The following is an 18481-nucleotide window of genomic DNA, read 5'->3' as shown; positions in this document are numbered from 1 at the left end:
AGAGGTCAGTGAAAGTCCTCTCCTTTAAAGGAAAAGAAAAACATAATGGTTTTAATCAGGGACTAGCTTTTGCTGTACCTGAAGCATTTCAACCTCCCCACTCCACCTTGTCCCCTATCCTTAGTTCAGTTAATTCTCCATCCTTTCCAGATTCCTCATGTAATCTAGTCTAGAGATGGAAAGAAGAGAAACAGCAACTGGACGCTGTTGAGAAGAGAGTGGGAAACCAGCATTCTCTCTTCCCCTTGTGTACCTTGCCTGTCATGGCCCTTTTCTGTCCTATGTTTAACATACTAACCTGAAAGGAGAAGGCCAACTAGCTGACTTTACATTATTTGTGCAGAAATTTTGTATAGTGGGCCACTTTTAAAAATTGTAAGTTCACATAAGTAAGATCCCTTCTGAAACTGGGGGGTTGAGAGTGGAGCAGGGGAGAAAGAAAGACTACAATGATATCTGAATAGAAAAAGTTAGTAGCTCTTAAAATCTGGAATGACTTTGAGCAGAAACAAATGTTCCATGGAATAGTTTCATCTCTAGAAAATTCTACAAGGCAGTCTGAAGGGAAATAATAAAGGAATGGTATAAAGTAATAACCATCAAAACTATTTGGTGATGATTTATAAAATAGAAAAGTCATTCAGTGCAACATACTACTAGATAGGAAAGAATCAGAAACAATTGAACTCAGTACCCCAGTGTTTTATAAATATCAGAATACAAACTACATTAAAGAACTCCCTATTTGACAGGAATTGTTGGGGAAAGTGGGAAACAATTTGTCAGAAATTAGTTTACACAAATATCTTGTACCACATACCACAATAAGCTCAAAATGGATAACAAAGACTATTAAGGGACAAACATTTAAAAAATTAGAAGGGAACAAGATCAGGTAGTTTTCATTGATGTGATTAATGGGAAATTTCTTAACTAAGCAAGGAATTTCTTGATCACAGAAGACCAAAAAAAGTTTCAACTACATGAAATATAATAGCTCTTACATTAACACAGGTCATTAGGAAAGGAAGCTGTCAGATGGGAAAAATCTGAATCAGATAGCTCTGACAAGAGTCAAATATCCAGCATATGTAAGTAACTAACAGAAATACATAAGACCAAAAGCTATTCCCTAGTAATGAATAATCAAAGGCTATGGATAGTCAGTTCTCAAAAGAATTGCAAATTATTAATAACTGTATTCAAAATCACTAATAATCTGAGAAATGCCAACAGATATGACTGAGTTTTTACCATACCCTCAACAAATTGACAAAGAGGATGAGCTATGAGAATAGCTATGGAAAGACAGGCAACACTAATGTGCTGTAAATTTGGAGCTGTAAATTGGTCCAATTATTCTTGAAAGCAGTTTCAAACTATGCTAACAAAGTGACTAAAATATCCATACCATTTTACCTAGAGCTCCAACTACTAGGCATATGCCCACATACTAAAATACTCATAACAGCCTTTTTTTTAATTGGCAAAGAACTGGAAATAAAGCAGTTTCCCATCAATTGGACATGGCTGAACAAATGTGGTGCATGAATATAATGGAATATTTTGACATAAAAAACCCAAATGATGAATATCTCTAGTACTGCATTTAATGTTGGAATTGGTTCATATGTTTGCTAATTTTGCTGAACTTTTTTATTCTTTATTATAAGGGACTAATCTCTAGTAAGGGAAAGAGGGCAAAATATATTAGGAAATGTAAGCGATATAAAAACAAAAGTATCAATAAAAGATTTTAAAACATGCCATATGGCTTTATGTGGCTGGATTAGTTCAGCAGTTGAGCATGCAAGGGAGAGCTAGGAGAGCTAGGAGGAGGAAATGATTGTCATCTTCATTTAATAATGCCAGCCTTCACAGAAGGGATATGTCTAGAAGTGCAATTATGGTGTAAGGATTTGGATGGGTTATTTTAAAAGGTGACTTAAGCATGCTGGGCATAGAAACCTTAAGTAAAAAGACATCCTCGACTCACACCAGGGAGGCAGTACGATACCAAGACAGAATGGTCAAAAGACCAGGGAACCTAGTAAGACAGATAAGGTGTACAACCAAGGAGATTCACATATAGTCAGTACAGACAGGGCAGTTTTCATGATGCATTTCTCCCTTGATGACTTGTTGTTTTATGTGTCTCTGAAAGAGAATCCTTTCCTTGGCTCACTCAGTTTCCTGTGTTCCTGGCATCTTAGCATTAGAACTGGAAGGCACCTCCAAGGCTATCTGAAGCCCAGAGAGGTTAAAGGTCATATAGGTAGTAAGTAAGTGCCAGGAGTTGGGATTTAAACAGGAGTCTTTTTGACTCCAAACTCACTGTTCTTTTCTACTGGTTAACACTCTCTTGCCATTGTAATATGGATTCTAAATATTTTGTACCACAGCTATGAACATTCAGAGCCTACACACAGACTATCATTGTGGTGTTGTTGTTGCTGTTGTTGTTGTTAAGTCATTTCAGTTATATCCAACTCTTCATGACCCCATTTGGGGCTTTCTGAGCAAAGATATTAGAGTGATTTGCCATTTCCTTCTCATTTTACAGCTGAGGAAACTGAGACAAACAGGGTGAAGTGACTTGCCCAGGGTCCCCTAGCTAGTAATTGTCTGTATTCTGGGGATATACACACTCCCATCCTCCCTACAATAATTCAGTAAGTGCCTCTTCCTGCCAGATCTCCCAAGCTTGTTCATTTCCTCTTACTGACCCACTATAGAAAGAAACAGACACTTCAGGAATGTGCCGCCCCTGTTTTGATTGACAGACACAATGCCACATAGTTTGTCATTCCCTCTTAGGGTGACAGCATTCTTGGGAGGTTTCAGGATACTGATGCTTTGGGACATAATGTAGGAGAATTATTTTTTTTTTGTTCCCTTCTAAATGTGCACAGTTCAAGGATTAGGGAGCCATAGCTTGGATCCTCCTGAAAATGATGCCCCTGGCAGCAATAATATTTGTAATCCTAGAGTCTCTTTTCCTTCCGTGAAATGATAGATAGCCTTAATCGACTGGTGAAAACCATGCCAGCCCATATAGGTCTCTTTAGCTAGTTTGATTTAGCTTGAAAAATCACAATGTTAGAGGTGAAATGAAAGCCCCCCCCCCTCTGTCTCTGTCTCCCCCTCCGTCCCTCCCTTCTCTCTTCATCTCTTTCCCTCTCTCCCTCATTTTCTTGCCAGGACCCAAGTTAAGGCTTTCACTTTCTTCATATTTCTCTCAATATGCAACAAAGCATAACTTCTATGACACATTTAAGACCCAAACTCCCAACCTCTGAAGATGTAAATGGTAGCATGGAAAACAGAAACCACTGAAGAAAGACCTGTCTGAACAGGTCTTGGCAGGCGAATAAATGCAGGGGAATTTAAATTATTAAAATCTTTCCCCTACTCCCCCAGCAATTATTTAAGCTGTAGTTTTATTCCGTCAGCAATTTAGGATTTTAAACACAGTCTGCTCTTGATTGTGTTCTTGTGGAGTATGTAGCCTGTGGATTGCCCAAGGTGAACATTTAATCCCAAGCAGGCTTTCCCCTACCACCTGTTCCTGGGCTTGCAGCAGTTGGTGAGAACTCAGGCATTGAAAGCTTATTTTAGTATTAACTTGAGCCAAACAGAATTAGGAAGGTAAATCTGCTTCCCCAAATAAAATCAATACGTCGATGCAGTCCAAAGTCAAATACAAATGACTTTTGTGTTTTCCTCACTGTGCCTCAATTCTTTTTGCAAAGGATGTTTGAAAATTAACCTGATTGATTGGGGGGAAGGGTAAGGAAGGAATTATTTCCTCAATCTTTAACTAAAACAAAAAAAAATGTTAAATCAGAAATGTAGTAGGCTATTGGTAAGAGAGAGGATCAATCAGAGGAAGGAGAATAATTACAGTTTACAACTGTTCAGCAAAATAATTATGGGTTGATCTTTTTTTTGGCATATCTTTTTGTTGTATCACTCTATTTATCATGGTTGGTTTTTTGTGTTTTCTTTTGTTTTCTTTTCTCTTGGGGAGGAAGCTGTGTTTTCCAAGAAGAACCAGTGGTTAGATGGATCACATTTGACAACATGCACCACCAGTGGCTTCTGTTAGCTGCCTGCTTTTGGGTGATTTTCATGTTTATGGTTGCCAGCAAATTCATCACTTTAACCTTTAAAGATCCAGATGGTAGGTATATGTAAGCACTAATTGGGTTCAGTTAAATGAGTATACTATAACATGCCTATTGGCTACCGTATATTATGTCAAATATGCTGTAGATAAGGTCCCTAGTTGGTGGATGCAACTGACTTCATTATTGTTCATATTAGTGAATGTTACCATTTACTGGAAGGTTTGCTGATTTAACTGGAAGCCTTTCCCAGCCCCTCCTAATTCCAGTGCCTTCTCTCCCTGGGTCACTTCGCCTTTATCCTGTCTATAGCTTGCTCTGTGTATATTTGTTTGCATGTTGTCTCTCACATTAGATTCTATGCTCCTTGAGGGCAGGGACTGTCTTTTGGTTCTTTTTCTATCCCCAGCATTTTGCACATAGTAAATGCTTAATAAATGTTTGTTGATTCATTGATCTTAACATTTTTATATCCCTTGAGGGGCTAAGCACACAGGGCCTTGCATGGAATAAACAATCAATAAATTTTTATTGAATGAATTAATGGATCAATGCTCAAATACTTATTAAGAACCTTCTGTGTGCCTGGCACTGTGCTAGATGCTATGGATACAAATGTAACCTTCTGGCATTATCCCTGAAAAACCAGTTATCTAAAGATATTTATTGGGTTTGAATAGGGAGTGCCCTATTTAGCTCTCTAACAGGTAGCACAGTGGAGAGAGCACTGGGCCTGAAGTCAGGAAGATTTATCTTCCTGAGTTCAAATCCAGTCTCAGGCACTCATTAGCTGTGTAACCCTGGGCAAATCACTTAACCCTGTTGCCTCAGTTTCCCCATCTGTAAAATGAACTGGAGAAGGAAATGGCAAATCACTTCAGTATCTTTGCCAAAAAAACTCCAAATGGGGTCACAAAGAGTCAGACAGGGTGAAACAGCTGAACAACAATAAAGCCTCTAATTCTTAGGGGATGAAATGCAGTACTAAATAGAGTTGAATGGTTCCCCTCCTACCAACCTCACCCCCAAGGTGATGTCAGTGTTACATAGCAACAAAGCATCAGAAAACTTGAATTGTCTATTCGTGATATGCATCTCTGAGTCTTGGACCCTCCCCCCACCCCCAAAAACACCATTTGGACTTTAGACTTTAAAGTCAAGACCTTCTTGATTCTTTGTGGATGTGCAAGTACACGGTGATGCAGTAGAAGGCACCAGATTTAGAGTCAAGGGACCTACATTCAAATCCTGCCTATGTCTAGTGTGACCTTAGACACCTTAGGGTAACTTCATCTATATGAGCCCCAGTTTCCTCAGTTGTAAAATGAAGTGGTTTGAATAGATTGCATCCAAGATCACTTCCAGATCTAAAGCTATAATCCTTTGGGTCTATGATCATTAATTAGGATGATTTCATGCTAATTAATGATCAGCACAAGTGACCAGTCACATGTGGGTCTTCAGGTAGTAGTCATTACAAAGGTAGACAAGAGTCATTTCAGAAGATGGAAATGTCTTAGGCATAACATTCTGCAGCTTTAAGTAACAAGTTTGCTTTCTTGTCCTGAACATCCAGGATGATGCAGAGCACTGAACTCAAGTTCAGAACACTGAGTCCTATAATTTGTTTGTTGTTCAGCCATTTTTCAGTCATGTCCAAACTCTACTTGACCCCATTTGAGGTTTTCTTGGCAAAGATACTGGTTTGCTATTTCCTTTTCCAGCTCATTTCACAGAAGAGGAAACTAAAGTAAACAGGAATATGTGACTTGCTAAAGGGTCACACAGCTAGTAAGTGTCTGAGACCAGATTTGAACTCAACAAGATGAGTCTCTCTGATTCCTTTCCAGTCTTCTATCCACTGGGCCACCTAAGTGCTCAGGTATAAAGTCCACCGCTTTCTAGCTTTTGAAGAAGTTTCTTAGGCCAGGCACATGTTGGCCCCAAATGCAAGTTTACAATTTGGGGGAATTGAATCAAAGTAAATCATAAAAAAAAAATGAAAAAGAAAATCTTTTACTGCGTATCAATACTCCACAGAGAAATGTAAACAAATATGCAGCAAGTATATACATGTGTACTTCTCCAGGTTCCCACCCACAGGGATGCACACAGGTTAATAACAACAACCTCTGTGGGAGCAAATAGTTCAGTAAATCCAAAGAGCTGTCCCCTCTTCGTGATTCCAGTTTATATAGGATTCACTCCAAAATGGGTCATCATGCATTTATCCCATTTCCTCATTCTGGGTCTTCGTGACTAAGAGCTACCCACATACATAAAGCACCTAGAACTCTTAGTGCCCAAGGCTTAGACAGAATGAATAAGAGCTAAGGCAGAGTGGCAAATGTTTCTTCATCTGTAAAATGGGAATGGCAGCACTTACCCTGTTATTGAGAGGATCAAATGAGATCACATACGTGAAGGCACTCTGAAGATCACAGAGTCCTCTGATGACTGTCATCTTCCAGCAGGAGGCAGCTCTCCCTCAGCAACAATGCTGAAATGACTCAGAATGAAAGGCATGAAGGAAACATAGGCAGTGGCTTAGGAACACTTTTAGGTTCAACCTGTAATGGAAACGATTTATGACATGGGTGACAGCTCCATGCTTTCTGTATTGCACCATTAAACATCCTCCCTTTGATGAGAGCTTTATAGAGACCTCTTCATAAAGTGTGATTAAGAATACCAAAGCTGGGGGCAGCTAGGTGGCACAGTGGATAAAGCACCAGCCCTGGATTCAGGAGGACCTGGGTTCAAATCCGGTTTCAGCCATTTGACACTTACTAGCTGTGTGACCCTGTGCAAGTCACTTAACCCTCATTGTCCTGCAAAAAGAAAAAAAAAAACTATCCAAAAGAAAATACCAAAGCCCCAGCCATAGGTGTCCCCTACAGGCTGTGAGAGTGTAAAGAGTGATTGACAAATAGGTAATGGACTTTTCCTTATCCTAAATAGTCTCTCTCATGTAAGGTCAGTGGGAAGTTGAATGCTGATGGATGGTACCACCCAACATGGCCCCACCGTCTGTCTTTCCCTTTCTTCCCTATGAGCATGAAGGGATGGTTGTTGCATAGAAGACAATCCCCTGGGAAAGAGGAGAGAGAAGCACTGAGGCCAGGGGAACATGAGGCATCCAAGGGTCACTATTTCCACCAAGAAATACTTCAGCTTCATGTGCCTGTTATTCAGAGTAAGCTTAGTAAGCACAGCCTTCAGAAGCACATGAGAAAATATGCAAAGTCAGTTCAGACTTGCTAAGAAGAAAGTTACTGCTAACTTAGTTTTATTTGGTAATAAGGACTACAGGGATCAGAAGTGATTGAAATTACACATTACTAAGGCTAGTACAGGGCAGCCAGGTGACACAGTGGATAGAGCATTGGGAAAGGAATCAGGAAGACTCATCTTCTTGAGTCCAAATCGGGCCTGTTTGCCTCAGTTTCCTCATCTGTGAAATGAGCTGGAGAAGAAAATGGTAAATCACTCCAGTATCTTTGCCAAGAAAATCTCAATGAGGTCACAAAGACCTCAGTCATGACTAAAAAACTACTGAAAAAAAGGGATAGCCCTACATGCTTCAATAAACTCCAAAGGCAACCCAGTGTTATAACACATTACAATATTTTATATCTAGAATGGTGCCCTTAAGTCAGGAAGAAAAAGCAAAATGGTACATTCTGTTGAAAATAGTGAGAAAGCATATAGTTCAGTTTAGAAAGATATAGCATTTAAAATAGAAAGAAAAAAATGAGAGTCCTTTAAAGATAAATTCAAGTTAACTAGGAATTTTGCTTAAACATTATTATCTCATGGGGTGAGATCCTCAGCAAACAAGGGGCAACTATAGTAAGTATGACCAGTTTGGGCTTTATAAAGAATGGGTAATAACTGAAGAGGAAAGTAGAACCAAGAATAATAAATAGATGGAAAATAATCCCTCCAAGGAGAACATTCATGGAAGTGGTGTTTTTAACCTGGAGGAGAAAATGCAGGGGAATGTGATGTAATGTCTTCAAATAAATGAAGGGTTATTTCTCTCTCTCTCTCTCTCTCTCTCTCTCTCTCTCTCTCTCTCTCTCTCTCACACACACACACACACACACACACACACACACACACACCCCCCCTCCACAAAGGACTGAATAAGAGGATTTAAGGGGCAGCTAGGTGGTGCAGTGGATAGAGCACAGGCCCCATAGTCAGGAGGACCTGAGTTCAAATCTGACCTCAGACACTTAACACTTACTAGCTGTGTGACCCTGGGCAAGTCACTTAACCCCAATTACCTCACAAAAAAAAAAAAAGAGGATATGGATTTAAATTAAGAGTATTTGGTTAGATATAAAGCACAACTTCTTGACTATCCCAGGGATTAAGCCCTGGAATAGGTTCCCAATCACAAGGGAAACTGCCCAATTCTTGGATGGTATCTTTAAAAACAGGACAGACTTCCACCTGCTTTAATGTTGTAAGTCTTTACCTTCCTGGGAGTCAGGGAGAATTTTTCTCATGATAATTCCCATTTTTGGATTTTGTGAATGCCCATACTTTGCACTTGCCAGTTGAATAAATTAATCACGGATAGGCTATTTGACATATAGAGAAAATAGGAAGTTTAATGGGTATGTGTGTATACGGGGGCCTTTAATCTTTTAATCACAGCTGTTACAGTTTATTTCTTTTGTCCCAGCAAATTTCCTCTTTCAGACTTAAAGCCAATTTTAAAGCATTCTTAAATGGAAACACTTGGAGGAGAACCCTAAAATGCTGTGAAATTCGATATAATGAAATTTCATTTCTATAAAGCAGATGGGAAATCCTTCGTTTGAGTGCTTAGCACTGTGCTAGTTGTAATTTTGGTTATAGTGACAGTCTGCTTTTGGTTTTATGCCGTGGGGGGGGGGGGGCAACTTTGCTACATAAATCTACTCTGTGAACATCTCTTTCTTTTTCATGCACATATATATTTGATGACTTTCTCTGCTGCAGGAACTGATCAGAAAAGCAGATTTTTTTTTACACTAACAGATTTTTCCAAAGTTCATCAATAAAATAAAGAACAGGGCGAAGATTCTTAAGCCAGAGGTCCATGAACTTGAATGGGGGGAGGGGTGAAATTTAGATCTTTCTTTTCACTGATCTCTATTTTAAAATTAGCATTTCTTCTGGTTATTTAAAAGCATTATCATGAGCAATTATTGATAGTGTACCAATCAGGGAAATTCTAGGGTGTGATGGGACCATCATCTATCAAGATTTTTTGGAACACAAATAAAGCTCTGGACAAGAATGAGACTTTGTGAAACAGATGGAACCATTGACCTCCACGTCTGCCTTGATGTACATATCTGACAATAACAGTCATGCTTCATTTCAACATAAACCCTAGCATTCTCCCTGCGTAAATGATGTCAATATGGAAAGACAACAAAATTCTAGTCAAATACAAGATTTGGTGTTAGTGTCATCCTACTGCAGCTAAAGGACACATCCTTACTTTCTGCTAATAATCTGTTGTTTTCAGAGAATATACTTTTTGGGGATTTCTTAGGACGTGTCTATTGCATTGAAACTAAATGGATTTTTTTTTTAAAGAACCACTAGAATCATATAGAATACCATTCTGGTTAGGCATTTATCTGACCTATTCATTCCCAGGTCATTTTGAGTAGATCTGTATAACTCCAAATTGAAATTCTGATTGAAATGATCAGCACAGCTTATCATATTCCTTTGTCTTTTAGTATATGGTGCCAAACAAGAGTTCCCGTTCCTGACAACTATGCCAGAATTAGAAAAGTGGAGAGAGGAGAAACACTTGCTTAAAGAAACAAAGGTGAGCACTGTCAAGCAGGGAAATGGGATTTCTTTTAAAATCCATGAGAAATGATTTAAAAAAAAATGCTGTCTACCTTCAGATCAGAGAACTGATAAGACTCAGAGTACAGATAGAAGCATTTTTTCCTCTCTCTTTCACATGGCTAATGTGGAAATACGTATTACATGACTTCATATGTTATACAAAGTATATATTCTTGCCTTCTCAGTGATGGGAGAGAAAGGGTAGAAAGAGGAAGAGAATTTGGAACTGAAAATTTAAATGAGATTGAATTTTTTAAAAAAATTAAATGGATGAAAAAAACAAATAGGCTTCATAAAAGAAGACCAAAATAGCTCGGACCATTTGATTTAGTCAGCTTGCAAATGAGTCCCAGGTAGAAAAGAAATTGAGGAAGGAAAAAAAATGTGCAGATGTCTTTGGTTTGCCAGGATAGCATTTTTCACTAGTTGTTTTAGGGGTCGTGTTTTCATATAGAGCAGCTGAAACTGTAGTAGGTGCAGAAATGCAAAAAAAGGTCCAAGTGTACAAGAAAATCCTGCTTTAGCAGGTGGTATACAGTGATGCTAGAAGTAAGTGGCACAGAAACAAGTAGGTGGTAGTAGAGTGTACAGAGTGCTGGACCCAGAGTCAAGAAGACCTGAGTTCAAGTATGACTTCAGACACTAGTTTATGTGACCCTGGACAAGTCATTTAACTTTTTTCCTCAGTTTCCTTGAATGAAAAATGGGGATAATAATAGCACCTACCTCCCAAGGCTACTGTGAAGATCAAATAAGATAATAATTGTAAAGCACTTAGCACAGTGCCTGGCATGTAATAAGCACTCTATAAATGTTTATCATCATTAATTATCATCATCATCATATGATGCTAACATACTATTTTGGCAAAGGGTAAAGTAGATTAGGACTGTTTTTTTCCTTTTACTTTGTGCTCATATATTGATGCATACATCTTCATTTATAGGTTGTTTACCGGATTTCTCAGAATATACACCCTTTTGGGGAGTCCAAATCTAAGGTTTCATTGATGCTTAGCTTTAAAAGAAGGCAAAGAACTTTTTGTTTTTCAAAAAAATTGAACAGCAACATAATGATCTTTTTACGTGTCAAGGCCCAATCTCTTACCCCCTGTGTAGAAAATACTTTATTTTAAAAATCTGATTTATATACAGTGTTTTAGAGGAACACAACTCATATAAATACCCTATACCTTTAAAGGTGTGAGAGAATGTGTGTGTGTGTGTGTGTGTGTGTGTATAAAACTCAAAGAAAACAAGGCCTAATCTATTAGAGATTTGTGATGGAATGAATCATGATACATTACTAATGTGATAATATCAGTGAGGGATATAGAAGTATGATGTGGTTCCTGCTCTTGTGGACGTAGTTGAACCTAGATGAACACAGATGAGTGACCTAACCTGGTCTCTAACATGGGAGACCCTGACTTTATCTGAGGGAGCCATCCACATAGGTTCATGCCAACAAAAAGAACCACACAGAGCTAGGTAAAACTTGAGTCAGGCCTTGAATGAATGTTCCTTCTCATTCTTTTTTAGCTTCTGATCAGGTGATCATGCTGCCTAAAAACAGTAATAAACTAAAGCAAACATGTAAAGCATTTACCAGTCATCAAGTGCTGTGCATGAATCTAAGAAACCACTTTCTCTTAGCAATAATTTATGAAGACTAAGCAAACATAAACAAGCGTTAACCATTGTTAGGGGCTGGGGAAGAGGTTAACTATACTAACAATTCAGCCTCTCTATTCTTAAAGTATCTTTCCCCCCTGCCTCACCCCCAATTATCTGGATTGGGTTCCTGGAGATTACATGTTCTCTTCAATCATTATAGACTTAGAGACACACTGTAGTCTGACTGGAATAGTTTAGGTTGCCAATTGTAACTTGAGAGGATTGGCAGTGTAGAGTGCCTCCCACTTCTTAGAGAATTTGTGAACTATAGGTATGGAATTGTCATATTGTCAGGCAGAGCCAGTGTGTTGATTTGTATTGCTTAACTGTACTTTCTTGTAAGAAAGGGTTCTATTGGGTAGAAAGGAAGACATTAGGAAGTGATTTTAATTTTTGGCCTTTTCTTTACCCATCAACAAAACATTTTTTAAATAGTTTAGGTTGCACTCCCAGCAGAAGACATTCTACAGTGTTGAGTCCTTTCAAATTACAATTTGCACACTAAACTCTTCTAGCCAGACTAGAGTCCATAATTAATTTGTACAGGTTTCCTCAGCCCTGTGCTTCTGATTTCTATAGATGACGCAGGGGAAAGTGGGTCCTGCCCAGAGCCTATATGATATGAATACTGAAAGTAGAGTCTGGGGAGAAAGAGGATGCCTTATCAAACTGAGAGGCATCCGATTTTCAATTCTACTGTCACAAGGGAATTGATAGCATGAAGCTTACAAACTCTGGAGCCATTCAGGTTGTGGCATTATAGTGCCAGAAAAAAAAAAAAAACTTCAGGAAAGAACAAGAAAAGTGAAGACTTTGAGTCAAGAAAGACTTGACAGAAATTCATTGACAGTTCTTCCAAAGAGGCAACTAATTTATAAGATTTGAAAAGATAAAATGATGAGATAATAAGAGGTGAAGATAAGAGGAAAAGAATGGAGAGAGACACAATTAGCAGAGGCCCTTATTAGATGACAGGAGGGAACAAAGGAAAGTTTGTGGCAAAAGTGAATAGAGTCAGTTCCTGTTCCATGTCTGGCATACACGGGCTGTATGACCTCGGAAAAGTCAATGTTTTGGTGTTCCAAGACTATAGTTGACTTTAAATTGCAGAACTATTGCAGATCTGTATTGGTAGAGGGGATTTCCTTACCTGGGAACTCTCTAGATGGAAGAACTCACAAGTCCCACCCCACTCCCCAGTCACTCAATAAAAAGAGTAGAAACCTTTAAAGTTTGGCAAAAGACCAGGAAGTCCCCAGTGGGTTGTGTTTCAGAGTTTCAGTTATTTAGAACATGGAAGAAATTTTCACTAGAAACAATTTTATAAATGGGTGGTTAGGTTCCCAGGTTTCCACAGAAGCCTATTTAACCCATAATCTAGTTGTACATTTGCAATGAAAAATAGTAGAAAACAATACTGCTCTAATAATAGTAATTAAAGCAAAAATAAAATTGAATAAGAAATGTTTTTATCTTGAATGCTGGTGCTTAAGGAAAGGCAAGTTTAATTAGAAGATGAGAAAATAGAAAGTTAAGTAAGTTTGAGAATGGGATTTCTGGGTATTCTCAAAGACTTTAGAAGTTGATGGTACTGGTCTACCATCATTTTAAAACTTAGAACTTTTTCAAAAGTTTTTTTTTTTTCCAAAACTTTTGTTAAAAGTAGGGAGGGCTACTCTTTAGGCTTATCATCCATGAATAGAGTTGGGGTTTGATTCAGAAGGAAGAGAGAAGGAAAGAAAGAGAACATGAGAAAGATTCTTTTTTCACAAAGAACTGAGCAGTATTGAAGAGGAAGAGGAAAAGAACGGATGTGTATGTATTGTGTTGTGTCTTTATGAACCCAAAGGCTTCCAAGAGATAATTTGAGGTGGAATTAACCAAATTATGAGCTGAGAGAGAGACCAAGGGAAAGAAGGAAGCAAAGCATGTGTAAAATCTCTTGGAGGAAATAAAGAAGATAGGAGGCAAGTAATGTTGGGTCAAATGATTCCCCTTCTGGTGCCCTTGGTCCAGTGCAGCCTAGTTAGTTTGTGGAGCAAGCAGGAGTAAAACTGGACATGTGGAAGGTTTTATGTCAAAGAACCCTCTAGGGGGCAGCTAGGTGGCACAACGGATAAAGCACCGGCCCTGGATTCAGGAGGACCTGAGTTCAAATATGACCTCAGATACTTGACACTTACTAGCTGTGTGACCCTGGGCAAGCCACTTAACCCCCAATGCCCTGCAAAAAAAAAAGAACCCTCTAAACAGAATGGGCATGGGTGGATGTGAGAGTATATACAGCCATACCCACATTCCCCTTATAAAACAACCTTGAGGGGGCTTCTCTAGGATCTCTGGTTGGTTGGTTGGTGTCCTTTGTTCTCAAAGACGACAAAAATGACATCAGTAAGTTAGAGTCAAGCTACACTGTGTCTGACTGTGGCTGATGAGACCAATACAAGCTCAGAATGCTCTACCACAGGTTGGGCACAAACAAGCCATCCATGTGAACATTTGGGGTGGATTTTCTAAATCTGAACATCTCATGTATACATCAAGTGCTTTACAAACTTTCAAATACTATGTAAGTCCTAGTTATTATTTATATAATTGCATGTTATATTATAATACTATGTGACACATAATATTTTATAGTATATTAAAATAATTATAAGTTAATATTATATCACATCATATATTAATAGTACATTTATATATTATTCAAAGAATCATTTTAAGAGTTGTTTTCTTTTTTCTAAAGTAGAAACACTTGAAGGGGAAAACAGAAGAATTAACTTAAATCAATGATATTTATGACCAACGAAGAATAGGAATAGAAAACAAACACTGCATCAGCCTAGTGTTACCACTGTGATATTGTTTTACTGGGCTTGTGAAAGCCTACATTCTATTCCAGTGCGTTGAGGAGAGGAAGCTGCTATAGCTCTTTTAATACACGGGATAAATGGAAATAATCAGAAGAAGAAAGGTTATAGAATTAAGGGGGAATGGGAAAGGCTCTCTGTAGCAGTTGGGATTTTAACTGGGACTTGAAGAAAGCCAGGAAATTTCAGGTTTTGTGGGACAGCCAATGAAAACACTTGGAGCTGACAGATTGAGTGTCCTGGTGTGATGATTAAAAATATGAGAGACATAGTATCTGGGTAATTTAATCATTTTAGTAATATGGCCAGCAAGATATTAATAAATTAGGTCTGTAGCTTCTCTCTCAGACCAAAGACCCCATGGTGGTGAGGCACAGAGCTTAAATAACCATGAAACAGTAGGTGATCAATGGGTCCAAGAATTGACCCCTGCACAGAGAGATTATCTCCAGCCTTGGACTATCATTTCAAAGAATTTCCTCCTCTTCAATGACCCCCAGTGACCCCCCACCCTGGACAAAGATGCCTTCAGCTATCTAGATAAATGGATCTGTCTCTACCCAAGATTCTTTGTGAACTTGTGTTGGGCCCTGACCAAGATGAAGAGATTTAATGGAATCTCTCAAGGAGAGTTTGCTTTGAGTAGGGGGAAAGGAGAAGAGACTTGAGAAAGAAGGGGAGATCACTGGGTACCCTGAGATATCGATTATTAATTTCTCATATTGGGTGAGGAGCAGTAATGAGGCCCATCTCCCTGGATCACAAAGTATTGGGGGAAGGGAGAGGTTACGAAGAGCTCTGATTGCCAAGCAGAGGATTTTGTATTTGATCCTGGAGGTGACTGGAATGACGTGGTCAGACCTGTACTTCAGGAAAATCACTTTGACGGCAGAGGAGAAGAGAGACTGGCTTTAGAGATATTACCTCATTTTATCCTCCCAACAACACTGTGAGGTTGGTGCCCTTATTATCCCCATTTCACAGATGAGGAATCTGAGGCAAATAGGTATTATTGTCTTGTCCGGGCAGCAGCATCAAATTCAGGTAGATCCAGCACTCTAACCCACTCTGCAGCCTATCTGTCCGAATGTTTACCTGGGACATCCCTGATTGACATTTCTGGGGCAGGGAAATAATGTCCCAATGCTGATGTCAGTATACTAACACTGATACACTGAACCTCAGAACAAACTTCTGAGGATTCTGGAAAAACCTTACACCCCTGCATTGCCTTCCTTCATCATGACTTCCCCTAGTGAGTCAGTGTTGAAATCCTTGATTCCAGTTCCTCTGTTAATCATCTCCATTTTATCCCGGTTTGTAACTTGCTTTTACATAGTTGTTGACAGGTTGTTTCCCCGGTCAGACTGTGGGCTCCTTGAGAACAAGGATTGTCATTTGCCTTTCTCTGTATCCTCCGTGCTTGCTTAGCCTGGTGCCTGGCACACAGTGGATGCCTAATAATTAATGTTTACTGATTGTTTCTAGAATGAAAAAGCTTGGAAGGGAAATCACAGAATTTCAGAATTAGAAAGTACCTTAGAACTCATCTAATCCAGGATGTCCTCCTTTACACTGATGTCAGACTCAGATAAAAATATGGTTCACGTGTTTGTGTATTTCTTCTTTTAAAAAAAAAATTAATTCAGCTATCTGACATGGTGGATAGAGCGCCAGCCAATAATGATGAAGACCTAAGTTCAAATACTGCCTCAGACACTTACTGGTTGTGTGACCCTAAGTGAGTCACATAACTGCTCCCTGCCTCAGTTTCCCTCTCTATAAAATGGGGGTGATGATAACACCTACCTCCCAGGATTGTTGTGAGGATCAAATGAGATACTATTTGTAAAAGTGCTTAGCACAATGATGGCATATAATATATATAATGATGGTATAATGTATATCAAATTGCTTGCTGTGGGGGGGAGTTTGGAAGGAGGGAGAGAATTTAGAACTCAGAATTTTCTTTAAATGTTAAAACTTGGGGGCAGCTAGGTGGCACAGTCACCAGCCCTGTATTCAGAAGGACCTGAGTTCAAATGCAGCCTGAGACACTTGACACTTACTAACCCTCATTGCCCCGCCAGAAAACAAAAACAAAAAAAAAACCCTTGTTTTTATGTGTCACTGGAAAAAAAGAAAATATTTTTTTTTCATATAAATATTTTATTATTTTCCAGTTACATTTAGAGAGAATTTTCAACATTTGTTTTTATAAGGTTTCTGGTTTCAAATTTTTCTCCATCCTTCCCCTCCCTTTCCCCTCCCCAAGCTAGCAAGTAATCTGATATAGGTTCTATATGTACAATCACATTAAACATATTTCTGCATTAGTCATGTAATGAGAGAAGAATCAGAGCAAAAAGGAAAAACCTCAAACCTCAAAGAAAACAACAACAAAAACAATAGAAATAGTATGGTTCAATCTGCATCCAGATTCAACAGTTCTTTTTTTTTCTGGATTTGGAGAGCACTTTCTATCATGAGTCCTTTGGAACTATCTTGGACCATTGTATTGCTGAGAAGGATCAAGTCTATCCCAGTTGATCAACACAATGTTGATGATACTGTGTATAATGTTCTCCTGGTTCTGCTCATCTCACTCATCATCAGTTCATGCAAGTGCTTCCAGGTTTCTCTGAAATCTGCCTGCTCATCATTTCTTACAGCACAATAGTATTCCATTACATTCATATACCACAACTTGTTCAGCCATTCCCCAATTCATGGGCAATCCCTGAATTTCCAATTCCTTGTCACCACAAAAAGAGCAGCTATGAATATTTTTGTACATGAGGGTCTTTTTCCCTTTTTTATGATCTCTTTGGGAAAAAGACCTAATAGTGGTATTGCTGGTTCAAAGGGTATGCACAGCTCTATAGCCCTTTGGGCATAGTTCCAAACTGCTCACCAGAATGGTTGGATCAGTTCACAGCTCCACCAACAATGCATTAGTGTTCCAATTTTTCCACAGCTTCTCCAACATTTGTTATTTTCCTTTTTTGTCATTTTAGCCAATCTAGTAGGTGCCAGGTGGGGAGCTAGGTGGCTCAGTGGATAAAGCAGGGGCCCTGGATTCAGGAGGACCTGAGTTCAAATCTGGCCTCAGACACTTGACACTTACTAGCTGTGTGACCCTGGGCAAGTCACTTAACCCTCATTGCCTTGTCTTCCCCCCAAAATGCTCAGCACAGCACATACTAAGTGATATGTAAATGTTAGTTATTATTATTAATCTGATTTCAATATATCATTAATTATATTATTAATGGATATTAAGCTGATTTTAACAAATGTTATATTCAAGTACATTAAAATCAGATAGGAACTACATCAATCTGGTTTGGGCCACATGGCCTATGAGATATGTGTTTGATGACATATCCAGCCTTTGCTCAAAGACCTCCCATCATGAGGAAGGAACAAATAATAACATAATAATGAGCAAGAGAGCTTCCTTTGTTATAAATGAATTCTCAGGCTTTAAAATACTTTCCAGTCAGTAAATAAACATTTATTAAACACCTACTATGTGCTTTTGTTGTTCCCCTTGCAAAAAACAGTGAGGAAGCATATTCAATCATGGAGTAGCTCTTCCCCATATGTAATTGAAATCTTCCCCCTCCCCTCAGTTGCTTCTAGTTTTGTCCCATGAGGCCAAGCAAAAGAAGCTTCCTTCTTTCATGGGATTTACAGGCTCTGGCTTCAGAGAGCCTGGATTTAAATTACTGCCTATAAAACCTCAAGTCATTTAAACTCCCTGGGCCTCCAGTTGGGCTGGATGGCCTCTGGGGTCTCTTCCAACCCTAGATCTGCAAATTAGATGTGTGTGTGTGTGTGTGTGTGTGTGTGTGTGTGTGTGTTTGAAGAAAACCCTTATATTTTACAAAGGAAGCCAATCTTTCTGCCTAAGGCCACAAGACCTAGGGAAATGTTA

The 18481-nt window shown here is 38.9% G+C and overlaps 1 protein-coding gene across 6 annotated transcripts in view; it reads left to right on the top strand.

Moving 5' to 3' along the window:
• CHST10 (carbohydrate sulfotransferase 10) overlaps positions 1 to 18481 on the top strand; it is a 50941-nt gene that overhangs the window by 17370 nt on the left and 15090 nt on the right. For 4 of the 6 annotated variants that reach the window (XM_043999000.1, XM_043998998.1, XM_043998996.1 and 1 more), the window contains 2 exons: positions 4035 to 4183; positions 9878 to 9969. In XM_043999000.1, coding sequence (XP_043854935.1) covers positions 4084 to 4183; positions 9878 to 9969 — 192 coding nt within the window. In that variant the 5' untranslated portion in view covers positions 4035 to 4083. Of the gene's footprint in view, positions 1 to 4030; positions 4184 to 9877; positions 9970 to 18481 lie in introns of all 6 variants that reach the window. The other 2 variants (XM_043998999.1, XM_043999001.1) reach the window with 2 other exon arrangements.

The sequence above is a fragment of the Dromiciops gliroides genome, chromosome 3, assembly GCF_019393635.1.
Source record: "Dromiciops gliroides isolate mDroGli1 chromosome 3, mDroGli1.pri, whole genome shotgun sequence".
Taxonomy (NCBI): Eukaryota; Metazoa; Chordata; class Mammalia; order Microbiotheria; family Microbiotheriidae; genus Dromiciops; species Dromiciops gliroides.
This window is presented reverse-complemented; position numbering and strand designations above follow the sequence as displayed.